Genomic DNA, 20,117 nt, shown 5'->3' with positions numbered 1-20,117 from the left:
GATTAAAACACACACACACACACACACACACACACACACACACACACACACACACACACTAATGCTTGATGGAGCTCTAAAATACTTTGAAAAAATGTTTGAAGAGTTTAGTCATAGACCTTACCACACAGACACTGGTGAGGTTGTGAGCTGGCAAGAAATGTAGTATTTAATGTTCGAGAGCTCAAGTTCTGGGTTTAATTTTCAGATTCAGACTAAACAGCGGGTCTGTAGTGAGAGGGAGGCCGTCCCAATTCCTAAATTGAATGGGGAAATGGAAATGCTCGCCCCTTCAAACTTTATTGATTGTGTAACCATGGAGTTACCTCTTTGGGCAGATCGAGGAATGCAAAATCACAGAAGTCCGCTTCAGCTTTAATAAGGCTCTATTTTTTTTTAACTGCAAAGAATTCTGTTGCTCTTTTATTATGTAATGCTGCAGGCTAAAAATACATCCATAATTTAAGCCATCTTGCCAATAAATCTACAAATACCTGGTAATCCAGAAAGGGTAGTTGTGGTTTAATGACATACTCTTTTTGTCATCCTAATATGTTCAACTCCTTAAGGACTTAGGATGACGCATTTAAGAGGTTTTTTTTAACTTCTTGAATATCTCCAAGCAATATCGTCCAGAATGGGAATTGAAGGCCTTCCCCTCAGTGGTACTGACTAGGAACCAATTTTTCAGGTTTCTTTGCTAAGAGACCCACATGACCACAAAGCTGAGCTCTCTTGCTACTCTGTCAGATATTTTAATTTAAAATGGATTGGGGCTGTTTAACTTAATGGAAAGTGATTATTTCCTCCAACTAGAAAAAACTTTATGGCACTTCCCTCCCCCTACCCCCCCAAACCCCTTTTGAAATGAAACATACATAAACTATATAATCTGACAGGCACAAGGGTTCCTAGTGGAAATGCTAGGGATGAAACAAAATTTTTTTTGGATAGTCTTAAGATGAAGATATTTTTCACTTTTATATCTCACTTTCATTTTATACTCATGACCTAAACAAAAACAAACAAAAAAGCACAAATCTCAAGGTTCCTTTGGGGAACATATACTCAACTTAGAGGTTAAAAACTACATTTTAACAATAATCTGCAAAAGGAAATGAAAGGGGGCAGCTAGGTGGCACAGTGGATAGAGCACCGGCCCTGGAGTCAGGAGTACCTGGGTTCAAATCTGGCCTCAGACACTTGACACTTACTAGCTGTGTGACCCTGGGCAAGTCACTTAACCCCAATTGCCTCACTAAAAAAAAAAAAAAAAAAAAAAAAAAAGAAATGAAAGCATGTCACAGGATCATTGATTTAAAGCTGAAAGGGACCTTAGCCATCATATCATCCAACCTTTTTCCATTATGCAGGAGGAAAATGAGCAGCAAAACAGTAAGGTGACCAAAAACATCAAGCAAGGGGTAAGGAGGAGGGTTTGAATTTGAACTTAGGACTCCCAAGTTTAGTGCCCTTTCTAATACACCAGAGGATCATAACAATTTATGAATCACATCCCTGATACCATAGGCAGTCTGGTGAAGCCTATAGACCTTTTCCAGAATGGATTTAAATGCATAAGATGAAACACAAAAGATTATGAGGGAAACCAATTATATTGAAAACTAATATAGAATAGAAAGTGTTGGACTGATAGTCAGGAGACCTGGGCTTGAAAGTAAATTCTGATGCTATCAGTTTATGAGGCATTTAGGTGGTGCACATTTAGGATAGAGCACTGGACCTGGAGTAAAGAAAACCTGAGTTCAAATCCAGCCTTAGACAATTACTAGCTGGGTGACCCTGGGGAAATCATTTATCTCTGTCTCAGTTTCCTCAATTGTCAAATGGGTATAATAACAGCATCCTACCTCCCGAGGATGTTGTGAGGATTCAATTAGATATTTGTAAAGCACTTAGTGCAGTGCCTGACACAGTGTAGGCACTGTATAAAGACTTATTCCTGACATTCTCCTCTTTTATTCAGTTTTGGAGAAGAACACTTGTTCTTTACTGGGGTACTGTGAAGAAAGCGGTCAGAAAAATCTTCAACAGCTAAAAAAGTTATTATACTTAAGATGCATCAAGTGACAGTGCTTTAGAAATACTAGTTTTTTACCACAAGGAACATGATAGAGATGGGTCAGGGGCTTAACAAATTATGTGACTTTTTCTTTTTGTGGTTGTTTACCTTATTTGCCAAGGATGATAATGAAGGAAAACAGATTGGGGCACAGGAGAGAGAGAGAGAGAGAGAGAGAGAGAGAGAGAGAGAGAGAGAGAGAGAGAATGAGAATACGAGAATATGAATATGCTAGCTGGTATTGGAATTAGGAAGACCGGGCTTCAAGTCTGGTCTCTGGCACATATTGACTGTGTGACCCTAGGAAAGTCCCTTAACCTCTTAATGCCTGGGGCAATTTATTAGACTTTCAGAGGAAAGGCTGTTCTTGAATTGTCCTGGTAGATGGAGCTTCCTTATGGATTATTCCTTGTATTAATGAAATCACAATTGTGGTCCAACAAGTGTCTGTATTTTAGGTGCCTTCACCTGAAGTAGAGAGAATCTATGGACAGATATGGAGGGCTCACAATAAAAAGTAGGTAGCCATTGTGATCATGCTTTAGTCATAATTTGATAGGAACAGGACCCCTGATTTTATTGATAGAGGGAACTCATGGAATAGGAACACTTTCCAGCAGTGGGTAGAAGATTGGTAACTGAAATATGTATATCCTTAAAGAGTTTCCTAGGGGCAGCTAGGTGGCGCAGTGGATAGAGCACTGGCCTTGGATTCAGGAAGACCTGAGTTCAAATCCGGCCTCAGACCCTTGACACTTACTAGCTGTGTGACCCTGGGCAAGTCACTTAACCCCAATTGCCTCACCAAAAAAAAAAAAAAAAGAGTTTCCTTGAATATTGAGAGGTAAAGTGATTTGCCAGCCCCTTCAGAGGTAGGACTTGACCCCAAGTCTTCCTGGCTTCAAGGCTGGCTTTCTCTCCACTAAATTGTGCTGCCTCTCAACTTGAGCTTATTTTTAAAAATTCACCTAAATTGCTGATACTTCCTAGTACATACTAACATTCCTTTGAAAGAATGAAGGCAGACTTAATCTTTCTCCTTGGCAACTGATTGATACTGGACTAACAATACAAATGTCAGCTCTTCTCCAGGCCAAAATGATCATGGCAATTGTCTTTGGTTGAGATTAGGTCTAATCCTGTTTTAACAAACAGTGGAGGCTCATAGTAATGAACAACATACTTAGAAAGCTAGTTAAGTTATAGTGAAAGGTCACACACACATTACATATGCAATAAACTAGTTAAAGGCAGCGCAGTGGATAGAGTGCCAGGCCTGGAATTAAGAAGACCTGAGTTCAAATTGGGTCTCAGACAGTAATAGTTGTGTGACCCTGGGCAAGCCACTTAACTCTGTTGACCTCAGTTTTCTCATCTGTAAGGAAATGGCAAACCACTCCAGTATCTTTGCCAAGAAAACCCCAAATGGGTCATGAAGAATCAGACACAACTGAAATGACTGAACAGCAGCAGAAGAATCAACAATTGGAAGAAAAAAATCCTTCAAGGTCTTGCTTTAAACAGTGGTGAAAAAGTTATTGAATGCTCTTATTCTTCTGCAAGGCTATTTGGAATTTGGTTTGGTTAAAAATACTTTTTAAGAGATCAAAGGTGACTTACTGGTTAAGTAAATTCCTGACATATTTAGGGAAACAATGAAAAACAAGCGATTTTCAATATATATCAAATTGTAGCAAGATAGTTATTTCTACTCTATTTTCTGGTGTTTAAGAAAAAAAATCTATCTTCTTCACTTAGTCCTTTATTTTTTCCTTTTTAAAATTAAAAAAAAATTACTGTTAATCTGAAATGATGAATACTAATGAACATGAATAGTTCTATGTACAAAGAATCAACAATGAAGATGGTATATAGAACTTGTGTTTTTTTAAAGTATGTGCTAATTCAACATATTACTTACAAAACTGTGACACTTGTTTATGTCTTCCTCTAAACTTCCTTCTTTTCTGTCAAAAATTCTTCATTGGTTCTCTCTCCTTTCTTACTTTTTTTCATTACTAAGATCTTCCTTCTAAATTCCACTGTCTCCCTGCCCCACAAATCTCTGGAATTCCGATTGGTCATTTTATTAATCTCATTCTTTATTTCTTATGGTGCAATAATATTCCATTGTATTTTACTGTAATTTGCTAGCCATTCAGTAAATGATGAACACTCATTTTCCTCATTTCCAGTTAAAAAAAGATAGGCTATGAATATTTTTGTACATTTGTGTGCTTTCCTTTTTCCTTTGATCTCTTTGAGGAATATATCTAGTAGTGGTATTATTGCTGCATCAAAAGGTGTATACAGTTTAGAGACTTTTGAGAAATAGCTCCAAATTGTTCTTTAGGCTTTTTGGTGTTAACCACATTTACACCATCAGTGAATCCTCTCCAACAATTGTCATTTTCCTTTCTTGGGGTGTCTTTGCCAAACTGAAGTGTATGATGTAAACTTTAGTTGTTTTAATGAGCATTTATTTTATTAGTTATTTGGAGAATTTCATATTCCCCTCCATTTAAAAAAAATCGAGCAACCTGTGAATAGTGTCATGAAAAAACATTACTAACACTTGCAAATGTTACCTAATATACAATGAGTGTTTTTAGGCAGAGGAACCTATATTTTTATTCAAACTTTTAGAATTTTCTTGTGAGGCTAGACTTTGAAAATTGGTTACTGTTTATTCCACATTCAAACCTGGCCAGAAAATTTGGCAGGTCGAAGCTTCTGGTAAGTTTACTAACTGATTGCATGTGACAGGTGGTTGGCACTCAAGCTATATTCAAATGGAGGTGCCAAACATCCAATGCATGAATGTGAGAGGTAGGGAGAGGTCACTACTTGTTTATTTTTTAGCTTAACATGGGGCCTTTCCCCTACACTTAAGAAGTTATCACTCATAAATTGGAAGTTGGTCTCTGTTAGACTTGAATGTTTTCATTACCCCCAAGTTAATCCCTTTCCCCCTTCATCTTACAATAAAGTCTCAAGAAAAGAGCAGAAGTGGAAATATTGTTTTGGAACAAAAAACAATCATGACCACCACAACAACAACTCTCCACACTCTAGCACAAGCAAGGTCAACCCCAGACACCCAGCTCTTTAACCTACTTGGGGTGTATAAACAGCCCCAAACTGAGCAATGTGTTTTCACTTCTGTTTATAAGTTAAGTCATCAGAATAACAAGACATTCTCTGCCAAGAACCAGTTGACTTCCTATTTTTGCCAATGTTCCTTTAATACAACTGTTAGCTAATTACTCCATCTGTTTATAGGACTAATATTAACAGCTAATAATTATTTAGATTTGCTCATTGTCCCCTTGTTTTTTGCTCTTCTTCATCTTAGGTCCTTTTGTGTATTTCTATTTCAGATATTACCTCTTCCCCTCACTTTTCTTCTCTTTAATATATTCCTCTGCTTTTGAGATCCCTTACATTCACCATTAGATTCAACTCATCGTCCTCTTAGATTCCTGTTTCTACCTTACTCTCTTAGTTTATCTAGGAGATGTAAGAGGGAAAGGGTGGTAGTATCAAAACTTGGGTTTCTTACACAACACGAGTGCCCTTAGTGTCTCTTATAGAATGACAAGTTGGCACCAAAAGTTTACCAACCCACAGAAATGTTTCACCATCCTGAAAGAATTCATTATGACTGACCCAGTGTAAATCATTACTGTCCCTGAGAAAGAGTAGATGAGTGGCTATTTGTAAATCTGATTTATTATGAGTAATTTACTCCTCTGGCTGAAGTATGATGTAAAAGATGAGTGTTAGAATGAGAATGCTGTCTCCTCTCTCTTCTTCTCTACTCTTTGTATGTCTAGACTAAGAACCCACTGTAAAACTCCTTTTTTTTTGAACAAGATGCGGGCTGCAATTCATCAACTTGCTGTTACCCTAAATGAAATCTCTAATTTTGTTCCAAACAATGTTTAGGTTGTCTGAAATATAAACATCCCCACAACTGCCCTTGAAGTCTCTGTAAAAACATTCAACATTTGCTATGTAAGTTTTTTTTTCTTTTAATGGGGGTGGGAGGGAAGCATGATAAACCAAGTCTCACTGAGGTGCCTCTGCTATGGTGCCCTCACCATTACCAGGACATATTTCTTGCAGGTTAAAAGAGTTTATATCTAAACAGACACTTCTGCTCCCTAACCTCTGAGAAACCTTTGGATTTGTCTATGCCTTTGGATTCTGGTCGCTGCAAAGGGAGAGATAGAGCAACACTAGTTCTCATTGCACCCATTCAAGGGGTACTACTTTCCAGGAACAGAAAGCAAATGAGAGAAATGGGGTGAGGGAAGGCTCCTTTTGCTCTTATTTAAGGGTGTACAAAAGGGTGTTTCAGGAAGATGGAGAGAGAGTAATGTTTTAACGAACATGTATGTAGGCAGTTTCTTCTGAGCTCAGCTTTAAGCCCAAGGGGAAGAAATGAATGAACAACAATTTGAGGTATTTATGAAACAGAAAACCTTTTTCTATGTATTCTTCAAACTCATAGATTCCTTTGTTAGCTCACTAAGATTAGGTCTAACTTTCCACTAGGCATACAAAAAATCTCACCCTGATAACTTTCTTGATGTTGCTTAAACAAAATGTCCATATTTCCTTTCTCTTAAAGTTAAATTGTGACTAAGGATACAGCTGCTTCAAATTGCTAGAAAGTTAGGAAATGGTCTCATTTGTCCTTTTTGCTGATTTTATCGCTTTTAATTAGAATATAGTGTGGGCGCAAAGGTAGGAATTTTCCCCCCAGTGGTTTGTGAAATCATAATCTAAAAACGATAACAATTATGTGGAGAGTTTCCACTTCAGTTTCTAAGACTATTAATTTTAACACTAAGGAAGCTCACCGATGACTTTCTGTGAGTTGTATTTGGTTTACTTTGTTAATTGAAGCTTGCCCAAGGGAGGCTCCTGCATTTCAGATTCATCTCTTACTTCTTACGATGATGCATATAAACACTCAAATATGCAAGTTTTGAGACTCACACAAATTCTGAATTTATCACTTCACAGTGGATGTTACTATGACATTTTCTATTGGTAAGAACTGCCATCCTTGGAGATCAGAGGACGTCAAAGCATTTGATGACATTATGCTCTCTTACAATAGGGTCTTTGTTGTCCTGTGTACATGTGACATTTACACGGCATGCCATTAGACTGCTTTATCCTCACAGAAAGCAAGAGCAAAAGCCTTGCTATTTCCCCTTAACAATTTAAAAGTAATTTTCTTTAAAAATCAATGAAAATATTAATGTCTGTATTTGTGAAGAAATCGGTAGTACCTGGATGCTAACTAGTATCTTCCAGAACCTCTAAGAAACTGTATCTCTGTAAATTAGAAGTTCAGCAGTCAGGAATAAACCTGAATATATTAACACTAACTGAAATTTATATGCACTCATTTAGTTCTAACATCTTTTTAAGGGAAGGAAGGGAAATATTTCATTAGCCCCATTTTACAGACAGAACTACAGAAGAGAGGTACGATTATAAAATTAGTCCAGCAGGATGAGCTAAAAACCTGGTACTCTTCTTACCCCTGGACTTTTTTCTTTAAACTGTACCCCTTCTCTCATTGTACCAAAATCTTCACATAGCGTTACTTAAACATAACCCCTCAAAGCCCTGCTGATGAAGAAAGGATATGATTCTAACTTAATCCAGACTGCCACATGGAAAAGCCATCTGTGAGGATATTTTGAAGGAAACAGATGGAAAAGGAAGAGATTCTTCTGAATGTCATGTAAGATTTACATGATCCTCCATGAACTTCCATGTAGTCTCCATGTTTATCTAATTTATCACTATTTCCTTCGACAGCATAGATTAGGAAACCCACATGAACGCGTGTTCTTGCTGTGAATTCTAAATCTCAGCTCTTCTCCTTTAAAGGTCAATTTGTAAGTATAAGAAAAATGCAAGAGAAGCTGACTGATCAGCTATGTTCATCCTTTGCTCCCGGGATAACTATCAGCTCTCTTGAAACCTTAATTCACTTTCTACTGTTCACTGATCTCATTTCTCCTTACTTTCCGAGTAAGAATATTTGTTTCAGCCAGGTTAATCTGTTTGCTCTTTGCCGCATATCATTTCTTCCTATATCTTTTCCTTTTATATATGACTTTTCATTTCCCTGGAATACCTTCTCCCACCTACCAGCCCAGCCTTCATTGCTCATTTTCCTTCAAAATTCAATTCTTTCAGGAAGACTTCCATTAACAAAGAGACAGGGTGGGTAAGTTGGGGTTGTGGGAAGCCTCTTGGATGATGAGCCACAAGACCTGGTTTTAACATCAAGTAGCTGGGGGGACCTTAATCTTAGTTTCCTCAGGCTAAAATGAGTATAGGACTTCCTGTCCCACCTATGTCCTAGGGTTGTTAAGATCAAATGAGAAAAAAGACACTTCGGAAACGATATCTATATCTATATAAAATATATTACATGCATATACACATACATACATATACACACTATATATACATATATGTATATATATATATATATATATACACACACACACACACACACACACGTGCACACACACAAATGCAATGCAGTACTATCATTATTACAGCCATTCTTTCATTCTGCATTTTCTCAGTTCAGTGGAAGTTCTTAAGTATTTTCTTATGAGTATAAAGATTCCCAAGGTCAGGACACTGTCTAATATTTCTTCTGTATTCATCATAACACGTACTGCAGAACTCACTATGCCATGTTATTGTTGAGGCATTTTTGTTTGTTTGTTTTTCCAGTCCTGCCTGACTCTTGGTGATTCCATTTCAGCAAGGACACTGGAGTGGTTCAACATTTCCTTCTTCAGTTCATTTTGCAAATGAGGAACCGAAGCAAACAGAGTTAAGTGACTTGCCCAGGGTCACATACCTAGTAAGTCTAAGAGGCCAGATTTGAATTCACAAAGAGGAGTCTTCCTGACTCCAGGACCAGCACTCTATCCACTGTGCTACTTAGTTGCCCCAGTATGTCATAGACTCTCAATAAATGTCAGGGACTAAATCTGTACTATGGCATTTACACTGCCCAGACTTTCAACAAAAAGGATCAACTGGAAAACTATTTTCACTGAGTAATTGCATATCTGTGAAAGAAAGAATAAGTCAAGTAAACATGGAATCTCTAAGTTAAAATTGAAAGTTTGCTACTTGTTCCTAAATTTAACTGTCCCTCCAATAAATATATTTTCAAATAATAAAACTAATTTATCTTACATATATTTGGGGCTGGGGGCCACTTATCAGGAGTGATTTATTCTGAGAACTTTGAGGATGACGGTTGTAATCAATGCTAACATTTATATGGTATTTTAAGGTTTACAAAGTATTTTGATCATGATAACAATACTCTGAGGTGTGTGGTATAGTCTATTGTCCTCATTTTATAGATGAGAGAATGGAGTTTTTGAGATATTAAATGGTTTGTCTATGGTCATATGGATAATAGGCATCAGAGTTGGAATTACATCTTAGTTAAATAATTTATTTAATTACTCATATAAATTAGGTATTCCTTTGTAGTCTTTTCTAAAAAAAATTGCATCAATGTTATTTTTCAAAAAAACATCTTGGAATGAGAGGAACTGGGAGAAGTTGATTCTTGGAAAATCTTGCTTATGATGTTACCCTTTATGTCTAAATCATATACCTATTTTTCCCTTATCTTGGAATACAGTGTGAGGTGTTGGTCTATACTCAGTTTCTGCCAAACTACGTTCCAGTTTTCCCCGCAATTTTTGTCAAAAAGTAAATTCCTGTTCCAAAAGTTGGGATTTTTGCCTTTATCAAGTACTAGATTACTATGGTCATTTACTACTATGTATTGCATACCTTTTCTATTCCACTGATCCACCCTATTTCTTAGACAATACCAGATTGTTTTGAAGATTACTGCTTTTTAATACAGTTTGATATTTGATACTGCTAGGCCACCTTCCTTCATATTACTTTTTTAATTAATTCCATTTATATTCTTGACTTTTGTTCTTCCAGACAAATATTATTGTTATTTTTTCTGGCTCTATAAAATATTTTATCTTAGTTTGAGGGGCATGGCACTGAATTAAGTAGGTTAATTTAGGTAAAATTTCATTTTATTATATTGGCTCAGCTTACCATGATCAATTAATATTTCTCCAATTGTTTAGATCTGGCTCTATTTGTATAAAAAGTGTTTTGTAATTGTGTTCATAAAGTTCCTGAGTTTCTCTCAGCAGATAAACTCCTAAGTATTTTTTTATTGTCTGCAATGATTTTAAATGAAATTTCTCTTTCTATCTAGCTGGGTTTTGTTGGTAGCATATAGAAATGCTGATGATTTATGTGGGTTTATTTAAAACCTAAAACTTTGTTAAAATTGTTGATTATTTCAACTAGTTTTTTTTTAGTTGATTCTCTAGGATTCTCTAAGTACAGCATCATATCATCTGCAAAGAACAATAGTTTTGGGTTCCCATTGCCTATTCTAATTCATTCAGTTCCTTTTTTTTGGTCTCATTGCTATAGCTAGCATTTCTATTACAATATTGAATGAAAGTAGGGATAATAGAAATTCTTACTTCACCCGTGATTTTATTGGAAAGGCTTCTAAGATATCACCATTACAGATTATGCTTGTTAATAGTTTTAAAAAGAGATAAAGTTCTGTTTATCCTATGTTTTCTAGGGTTTTTAAAAGGAATGAGTGTTGTATTTTGTCAAAAGCTTTTTTGTTGTTGTTGCATCTATTGATGTAATCATATGATTTTTGTTGTTTTTGTTATTGATATGGTCAGTTATGCAGATTATTTTCCTACTATTAAACCTGCCCTTCATTTCTGGAATAAATCCTACCTGTTCAGAGTATATGATCTTTGTGATAAATTGCTATAATCTCTTTGTGTTTTACTTAATTTTTTTTTTTTTGCATCAACATTCATTAGGGAAATTGGTCTACAGTTTTCTTTCTCCATTTTGGCTCTTCCCAGTTTAGGTACCAGCAGTATATTTGTGTCATAAAAGGAATTTGATAGGACTCCTTATTTGCCTATTTTTCTAAATAACGTCTTTAATATTAGAAATAATTGTTCTTTAAATGTTTGGTAGAATTCATTTGTGAATCCATCTAGTCCTGGGGATGTTTTTTTGATGGCTTGTCCAATTTCTTTTTCTAAGATAGGGTAATTTAAATATTATATTTCCTCTCTTAATAATCTGAGCAATTTATAGTTTTGTAAATATTCATTCACTTCACTTAAATTGCCAGATTTACTGGCACACAATTGGGCAAAATAGCTCCCAATTATTGCTTTAACTTCCTCTTCATTGGTTGTGCATTCACTCTTTTCATTTTTGATTCTCATAATTTGCTTTTCTTTTTTTTTAAATCAAATTAACCAATTTATCTATTTTATTTTTTCCATAAAACTAGTTCCTAGTTTTATTTATTAATTCAATAGCTTTTTAACTTTCAGTTTTATTAATCTCTCCTTTGATTTTCAGGATTTCTAATTTACTGTTTAATTAGGGATTTAAAATTTGTTCTTTTTTTTTTTTTTTTTTTTTTTTTTAGTGAGGCAATTGGGGTTAAGTGACCTGCCCAGGGTCACACAGCTAGTAAGTGTTAAGTGTCTGAGGCCGGATCTGAACCCAGGTACTCCTGACTCCAGGGCCGGTGCTCCATCCACTGCGCCACCCAGCTGCCCCCTTTTTCTATTTTTAAAAAATTGAATGTCCAATTCACTGATCTGCCCTTTTTCTATTTTATTGATGTAAATATTCAGAAATAAACATTTTCCCCTAAGTACTACTTTGCCCGCATCCTATAAATTTTGGTATGGGTTTTCTCATTGCTGTCAGTCTTTAAATAAAAACAATCAATGAATCATTAATTAATTAATTGTTTATTATTAAACATACTATTGCAATTAATTATTATATTATATTATAATAATTGGTATTATATAATTGATATAATATATAATTAATTTATTGTTTTATTTAATAATTCCTTGATTGTTTTTATGATTTGTTCTTTGTCCTACTCATTCTTTAGGATTAGATTATTTCACTTCCAATTAATTTTAATCTATATTCCCATGATATCTAGATGTTCCATGTTTCTATCAAGCTTAAATAGAAGCCATACAGATCCAGGTTAGGTATAAAGAAGACTTTCAGATCTAAATTTTCAAATTTGTAATTTTGAAGTGAAGTCTCAAGAATAAATTAATTACCATTTTCAAATGTTCTATGTGTCAAGTTGGTGCTCAAAATTTATCCCAACAGAAGACAATCTCTGTCATTCCCACCAAGCTGGAAAGCCATTAGGTAGCCACTAAGTTGACCTCTATCATCCAAGGATTGATCTTGCTAAGATCAAGGCTCATTGCTAAAAAGATAGCCATTAGATGAAGACCTGAAAGGGACCTAGAAGGTCGTTGAATCCAAACTTCTCATCTGACAGATGAAAAAAAAGGGAGAAAGAAGATAAGTGACTTACCCTAGGTCACATAGGTAGTAAATATACGAAGCAAAATTTGAACACAGGTCTTCCTGATTTTTAAGTTCAATGCTTTATTCACAACATCATGGACTTCAATGGTACAGGCAACTCCCAGGAAAGAAATTTCTTCTACCAATACAGATTGGCAACTCTTTAGCAGTTTAGTCTCTAAGACTGGGTTACTGAGAGTTTAAGTGACTTGTTCAGGGTCACACAGCCAGTCTGCATCCAGGCTGCCTCTCCAGTTGGTTTCTTAATGAATATAACACTTTTTTTTCTGATATGACCTGGACTTAGTACAGGGAACTTCAGAAGGAGGGGTTTTGACATTGTCAAAGTCACTGTGGTTGGGACATTGTGTATGATTTCCCAACTTATGAAATCGGGCTAACTTTTCTTGTCAATTAACTCCTTTTTAGTTCTATGAATATTAAATAATTATTTGGACATGCCCTAAACACTTCAGAAGCTATTATATAATATTGGCATGATAAAGAAAGGATTTTTAATGTCTTGAAATATTTTTATTTATAAAAGTATACACATAGTAAGTTTCCTATGAAATCAATGGATGATTATGTGGGAAGGGGGAAAATTTGGTCATGAAGGCATTTTGAATAAAAGGTTTTATAAAAACTTGTTATTGCATGCCTCTTACCCCAAGAACATACTATTATTTCCAATTTACAGATCAGGAAACTGAGGCAAGTTAAATGAATTTATATTCAAAACATTTTGTAGGCTCTACATTCTCTTCAATCAATAACTCTTTAAACCTGAGGTACACCAATTCTATTAAAAGAAATTTTTAGTAACGTATTCATACTTTATGTTTTAAGAAACTCCATGGGGGGCGGCTAGGTGGCGCAGTGGATAAAGCACCAGCTCTGGATTCAGGAATACCTGAGTTCAAATCCAGCCTCAGACATTTGACACTTACTAGCTGTATGACCCTGGGCAAGTCACTTAACCCCCATTGCCCTGCAAAAAAAAAAAAAAGAAACTCCATGGAAAAATATGGATTGAGAACTATGTAATATGTGGGAGTCAGATGTAAGGGACAAAGGTAGGAAAGAATCACTTTCATCTCACTCCTCATAGTAATCAGAGAATGAATTCATTTTAATTCATATCTTACCTGAGCAGGCTTCTTTTGAATCACCTGTTGTGGCTGGGGAAAAGGAGAAAAAAAGGCAGTGTTAAACTCTTACAAGTGACAAAGGTAAGAATAATTTTGGATAAATTTATAAATTTGTCTATCAAGTTAAGAAGACTCTTTCAAGATTAAAATGATTCTTTATAAAACATCTGTGATTTCAGTTACCAAGACATACATAAGAACTATATGAATATAATCAGAAAATAATATTCACAAGACAAAGATAAAGAAATAAATTAAAGAGATATTAGTGGCTTGTGGTTGGGCTGTGTCAGCATTAATAAAAATGGCAATATTACTTAAGTTGTTTATAGATACATTGCCATACCAATCAAACTACCAAAGTTTGGCTACTTGATATAATTAGGCTAACCATAACAATATTCATCTGAAGAAACAAAAGGTCAAGAATCTCAAGGGAAACAATGAAAAAAGTAGGAAAAAAGAATCATTAATGATAAGAGAAATGTTAACTAAGACAATTTTGTGGTTCTATCTTACATTCATCATATGGACCAAGATGGCAAAAAGGGAAAATGACAACCATTTGAAAGGATATGAGAAGACAGGCACAAATGCACTGTTGGACTGGTGAAATGGTCCAACCATTCTGAAAATCAGTTTGAATGTATACCCCAAAACTCATGAAACTGTGCATACCCTTTGATTCACCAATACAATATCATTAATAGATTTATACCCCAAAGAGATCAAAGAAAGAATGGATGCATATGTACAAAAATGCTTAGAGTAGGTTCGCTTTTTGTTTTGTCTTTCTGTATTTTTTTTTGATAGCACAGAATTTGAAACAAAGGAGGTACCCATCAATTGGGGAGTGGCTTAAAGAATTCTGACATATGAATATAATGGAATATTATTATGCCCTAAAAATAAAGAAAGGGTTGGGAGTACTCCTATGAAACTGATGCAGAATGAAGTGAGCAGGATCAGGGGAACACTTCTTTACACTAATAATAACATTGTAAAGAAAACAACAATAAAATTCTTGGGAACCCTTCTCAATTCAATGAAAAATCATGATTCTATAATTCTAATAAGGATGCATGAACACCTGGGCAAAGAGGTGATGGATTAGAGGTACAAAATGAGACATGCATTTCCAGATATAGATTGTGGGTGAGTTTTTTCTCAACTACATTTATTAATTAATAAGGGAATAACTTTATAAGGGAGTAGGAAAAGAAGTTACAGCAAAGCTAAAAAGAAAAGGAGAAAAGAAAGAAGAGAGAATCAAGAAATTATTTTTAAAAATACACAGAAGAGAGAAGAAGAAAGTTCAGAAGGGGACCCAGACAAGAAGGGCAATGTTAGAACTATTGTGTTAAAAGATGAAAATTTTGGGCAGCTAGGTGCCCCAGCGGATAAAGCACCAACCCTGGATTCAGGAGGACCTGAGTTCAAATCTGGCCTCAGACACTTGACACTTACTAGCTGCGTGACCCTGGGCAAATCACTTAACCCTCATTACCCAACCAAAAAAAAAAGATGAAAATTCACTGTCCCATGCAATCTTCTTTTTTTTACTATTTGTGTAGGGAAATGTTTACATTTGTGAATGTTTTTCGAGTTTGTAATTTTAAAAAGGACAAATTTTGAAAAGATTAAAGCAATTCTACAAGAATACTGTACAAATTACTAATAACAGCATATGTGTATATACACACACACACACATATGGAGTACTTTGTAATTTTAAATTATTTTCATACACATCATCTCATTTGATCCTTACCACAAAATTGGTAGTAAAAAAATGATTATCTGAGATGTCTGGGATGAAGAAATTGAGGCCCAGAGAGGTGAATGAATTGACTTCCTCAAAATCAGATTGTTATTTAGTAGAGCCTAGACAGGAGGGGCACAGCTAGGAGATGCAGAGGATAAGGTGCTGGTCCTGAAATGAGGAAGGGTCTTCTTCCTGACTTCAAAGCTGGCTTCAGACACTTACCAGCTGTATGATCCTGGGCAAGCCACTTAAACTAGTTTGTCTCAGTTTCCTCCTTTCTAAAATGAGCTGGAGAAGGAAATGGCAAACTACTCCAGTATCTTTACAAAGAAAACCACAAATGGGGCCACAAAGAGTCAGACACAACTGCAACGACTCAACGACAACAACAGCAGAACCTAGACATTAATCCAGATCTTTTCATTCCCATCCCCTGATATTTCTATTGTTGTTCTTGTGCATCCTTCGTTTTCCAAGAGGAGGTTTGGCTAAAGGTAAATCCCTTTGGAGGGGTGAGACTCCCCAATTCAATTACTTTCCCTTAAGTAGTTCCTTAATTATTTGCTGTTCTTAATAGTTAGCACTTATAGTTTGCAAAGCCCTTTCCAAATCCTCTCATTTTACCTTCATAACTCTAGGAGGTAGCTGCTATTATTTCCAGTCAAATGACTGGGTCACACAGCTAATGAGTATATGAAGGCAGAGTTTGAATTCAAGCCTTCCTAATTCTAGGTCCAACATTCTACCCCATGCACCACCTAGCTGCCTTACTAGTGTCTCTAAAAGAAAAAAAAATCCAAAGTAGCAAGGCTCAGTGAGCATGATTATAAAGAAAAGTGGCAAGAGAGTTGTATTCAGATCTTAAAAATCTTCATTTTTCTGGTATGCCCTTTTCTTTGCTTTAAATCGTAGTGGAAAAGATATCCTAAAGCCACACTGTTTGTGATGATGTCTTCTCCAGGTGGATGGTTTGCCCAGGGATCATTAGAACTTTTCTACCCCTTAGGGCTCAAATGTTCCTGCCAAGAGATTATTCATCTCAAAAGAGTCATTTGTAAGAATAGACTACATTGAGCCTTTCAGTAACCTCCATCTCCGGCCCTCTCCTCTCTCTTTCTCCTCTTGGTGATTACACCTGTACACATGTTTACTCTCAAGCCACATCAAATCCACAGACATTCTTGCAGGCTGACTAGTTCCAACTGCTCAGAAATCCCCACATTTTTTTGGCTGTGGACTCTGCATTCATGTGACTCCTGCATACTCTGTAGCTCAATGAAATCCTCTGAAAGAGCTGCCAACTCACCCAATTTTCCATGAATTAGGTCCTGACACTTCAATGAGGGGAAAGACAATGTCTGAAACGAGGCCAGCTCTGGCTCTCTGCCTAGTCTGCTCTAGTGCTCCTACCAGCTGCACTTCCACAGATCACTTCATACTTTTCAGACCACCAAACAAACAGACCCTTGAATACTTTCAATGCGGGTTGGGGTGACGGCTGCCAGTATGTTTTCCCAGCCTCTGGCACCCAGTGGCTCCAGACTGAATCCAGAAAGTTGGTTGTTTTTTTTGTTTTGTTTTGTTTTTATTTTTATGAATGGCTTGGGTAGAGAACTGCAGACTGGATACTGCGGCCATTCATAAAAAAAAAAAGGAAAGGAAAAAAAATGGTACTTCCACTGTCTGGAAACCTTTTCTGATACCAACCAAATTGCAAGTCTCTCTCTGTCTTCCCTGAGTTACTTACTGTCTTAGTCTTAAGTATATATTTTGATATGTTAGTTGCCATTCAGGATTGCTGTCATTAGAAGCACATATAGGTCACTCTTCTTTGGATTCTTTTCAGGGAAGAATTATATATTAGATGCAGATTTTATCTTTTTTTTTTTTTTTTTTGGCGGGGCAGTGAGGGTTAAGTGACTTGCCCAGGATCACACAGCTAGTAAGTGTCTGAGGCTGGATTTGAATTCATGTCCTCCTGAATTCAGGGCCAAGGTTTTATCCACTGTGCCACCTAGCTGTTCACCAGATTTTATCATTTAAATGGTTCAAATGAAAAGCAAACAAACCAGCATTTTTTTTTCATGCAACCTACTAACTAAAGCTACTTTATATAGACATTTCCTACAGAGAACACAGAGTCATTTATATTTATTGTCATGTTCATCCCTTATTGACTGGGGAGACATGGGCTTTGGTATTGATGTTCAAGGTCAGAGAGTTATTGAATACACTGGGACTAAATGTCAAGTGTCCTGACTGCCACTCTAGACCTCTCTATGAAACCTTCTTCCCAAGTTTTCTTAAAAAGCCAATCTTGATTAATGAACCATTAAAGGCATTTGCCTCACTGTTTACGTCTCTGGGGCAGCTAGGTGATGCCATAGGGCATAGAATGTCCAGTCTGGAGTCAGAAGACTCATCTTCCAGAGTTCAAATCTGACCTCGGACACTTACTAGCTGTATGAACCTGAGCAAATCACTTAAACCTGTTGTCCTCAGTGTCCTCATCTGTAAAATGAGCTGGAGAACAAAATGACAAAGCACTTCAATATCTTTGCGAAGAAAACCCCAAATGGGGTCATGAAGAGCCAGACACAACTAGACAACAACAATGACAAATTAAATCCCTGAGCTCAATAAGTGTGGTTAATTATGCTAGGAGATCTCTGCAAACTTCAAAATGTTTGATATGGAACACATCTTATCCAAATATCTGATGGATTTCCATTTTTAACTTAGTGAGGGTGGGTGTGAATGAATATTCCCCTGTAACATATAGATATCATAAAACATGCAAAAGACCAAAGGACCCCAAAGGAATACTTTTGAGAAAAATAGTGTTGACCGGACCTAAAATAATGTTTCTCATAAGGGTTTCCATATAGCACAGGCAAACTTTTTCTAACGACCCGGGTCTCCAATGTACATTTTTTTCTCCTCTTAGCTTCCACCTCCAGCCAACTAGAGACAAATCTATGAATATGCCTTATTTTTCTTTACTGTTTGTGCAGAATACAAAATGAATGCTCTTTTGGGTTATCAACAATAGGGTGCTTATGATAAAATCTACCAGGACTTGAAGCAGTGTTGCCTATCTCTCCACCCACCATTTCCAACATTAGCAAATTTTACAAAGAGAAGAAGGGATGATGAGCCCAGTTTACATTTACAAAACACCCTTCACCCCAAGACTTGTTACATCTATAGGCAAGTTCAATATTCATTGAAGCCAAACACCTCCTGAAAGGACTCACTGAGAAACAGTGAAACAGCTGAGAAAAGGGTGCAGGCAATCATACAGATTTCTAAGATAATACACAAGGCCCTACTTCTACAAGGGGAAAAATACTATGGAATTTCCATGGCCCACAGAGGAATTTAGCTTTTATGTTTTCACCGAAAACCCCTCCTGTAGGAAGTTGTCCGCTACTCCATTTATCTATACAAAATGATAAAGGGCTAGGCGACCTCAGTCCTCCTGGGAATCTAGTCTATGGTTCCAGGGAGTCTAGATATTATAAAGCTGATACTTAGATCACTAAGCTACCCTCTTCCAGGAGGCATTGAAGGAAAATCCTTTGTGACAAAGGCTGGAGACATAAGTGATTTATTTTAATATAAATTTAAACCTTGAATAAAAAGGAGCATGAATTGGCCTTTACCAACTTTAAAGCTTTTTTTTTTTTTAAATGAGGCACAATATAGAGATAGTAAAAATAAGACTAAACATCATACTCTGACCCTCTGGAAGGAACTGGCCCTTTAAGCTAAAAAAATATGTAGGCAGCTCTCTGGACTTTTTGAAAGCAGCAAGATTCTAATCTAATTATTTCCTTTGTTTTTTTGGCAGTCATTACTGTAACACTGGTAGCAGGTGGGGTTTCAAAGCTTCGTTTTCAGAATTGTATGCAACTTTAGTGATGGATTTGGGCAAATACTTTTTTTTTTGGAGCTGCTTTATATTGTAGTGGTAATAATCCCAGGACATGTTTTTCCTGCGCTCCCTCTTTGCCCTGGGCCATCAAGAAAATATAAAAAGAACCCCATTAAATATTGAAATAGTTTTTTAAAAAAAACATTTTAAAACAGGCACAAATGATATCTTGAAATGAATGCTACATTGGGGGAGGGAGAGGCATTTACTTCTCCAGTGTACAATCCAAAATAATCTTGGAAAAATGCAAACACAAATTCGTCACCCAACGGTTGGCACTTGGAATCTATTTTCGACATTATGACAAGTTCTATTCGTGAGGATTGAAGTCATCGTGTATATTGTTTTTCTTTCTGCTTACTTCACTGTGAATATCAGTTGATGTAGGTTTCCCCCTACTTCTCTGAATTCATCATATTCAGTGTTTCTTATTGCACAAAAATATTCAATTACATTGACATAGTATATTTTTTTTTAGTGATTATGCAATTGATGCACTTACTTTGTTTCCCAATCTTTGCTAGCACAAAAAATGCTACCAGGAATTTTTTGATATATAGGAATCTCTCTCTGTCTTTGATCTCTTTGGGGAAGATGGCAAACAATGGTCTCTCTGGGTCAAAAGGTATGGTCATTTGGTTATTTAGTCATTTTTCAGACACAACTCTT

The 20,117-nt window shown here is 36.1% G+C and overlaps 1 protein-coding gene across 1 annotated transcript in view; it reads right to left on the bottom strand.

Annotated features, from left to right (window-relative positions):
* The window catches only part of HMGA2 (high mobility group AT-hook 2), a 199,096-nt gene that overhangs the window by 7,592 nt on the left and 171,387 nt on the right, over positions 1–20,117 (bottom strand). The window contains exon 4 of the mRNA XM_043969319.1: positions 13,744–13,776. Within this exon, the coding sequence (XP_043825254.1) occupies positions 13,744–13,776 (33 nt within the window). The remainder of the gene's footprint in view (positions 1–13,743; positions 13,777–20,117) is intronic.

Source organism: Dromiciops gliroides, chromosome 5 (genome assembly GCF_019393635.1).
Source record: "Dromiciops gliroides isolate mDroGli1 chromosome 5, mDroGli1.pri, whole genome shotgun sequence".
Lineage (NCBI taxonomy): Eukaryota > Metazoa > Chordata > Mammalia > Microbiotheria > Microbiotheriidae > Dromiciops > Dromiciops gliroides.
Note: the sequence above shows the minus strand (reverse complement) of the source record. Positions and strands in the feature narration are given on the sequence as shown.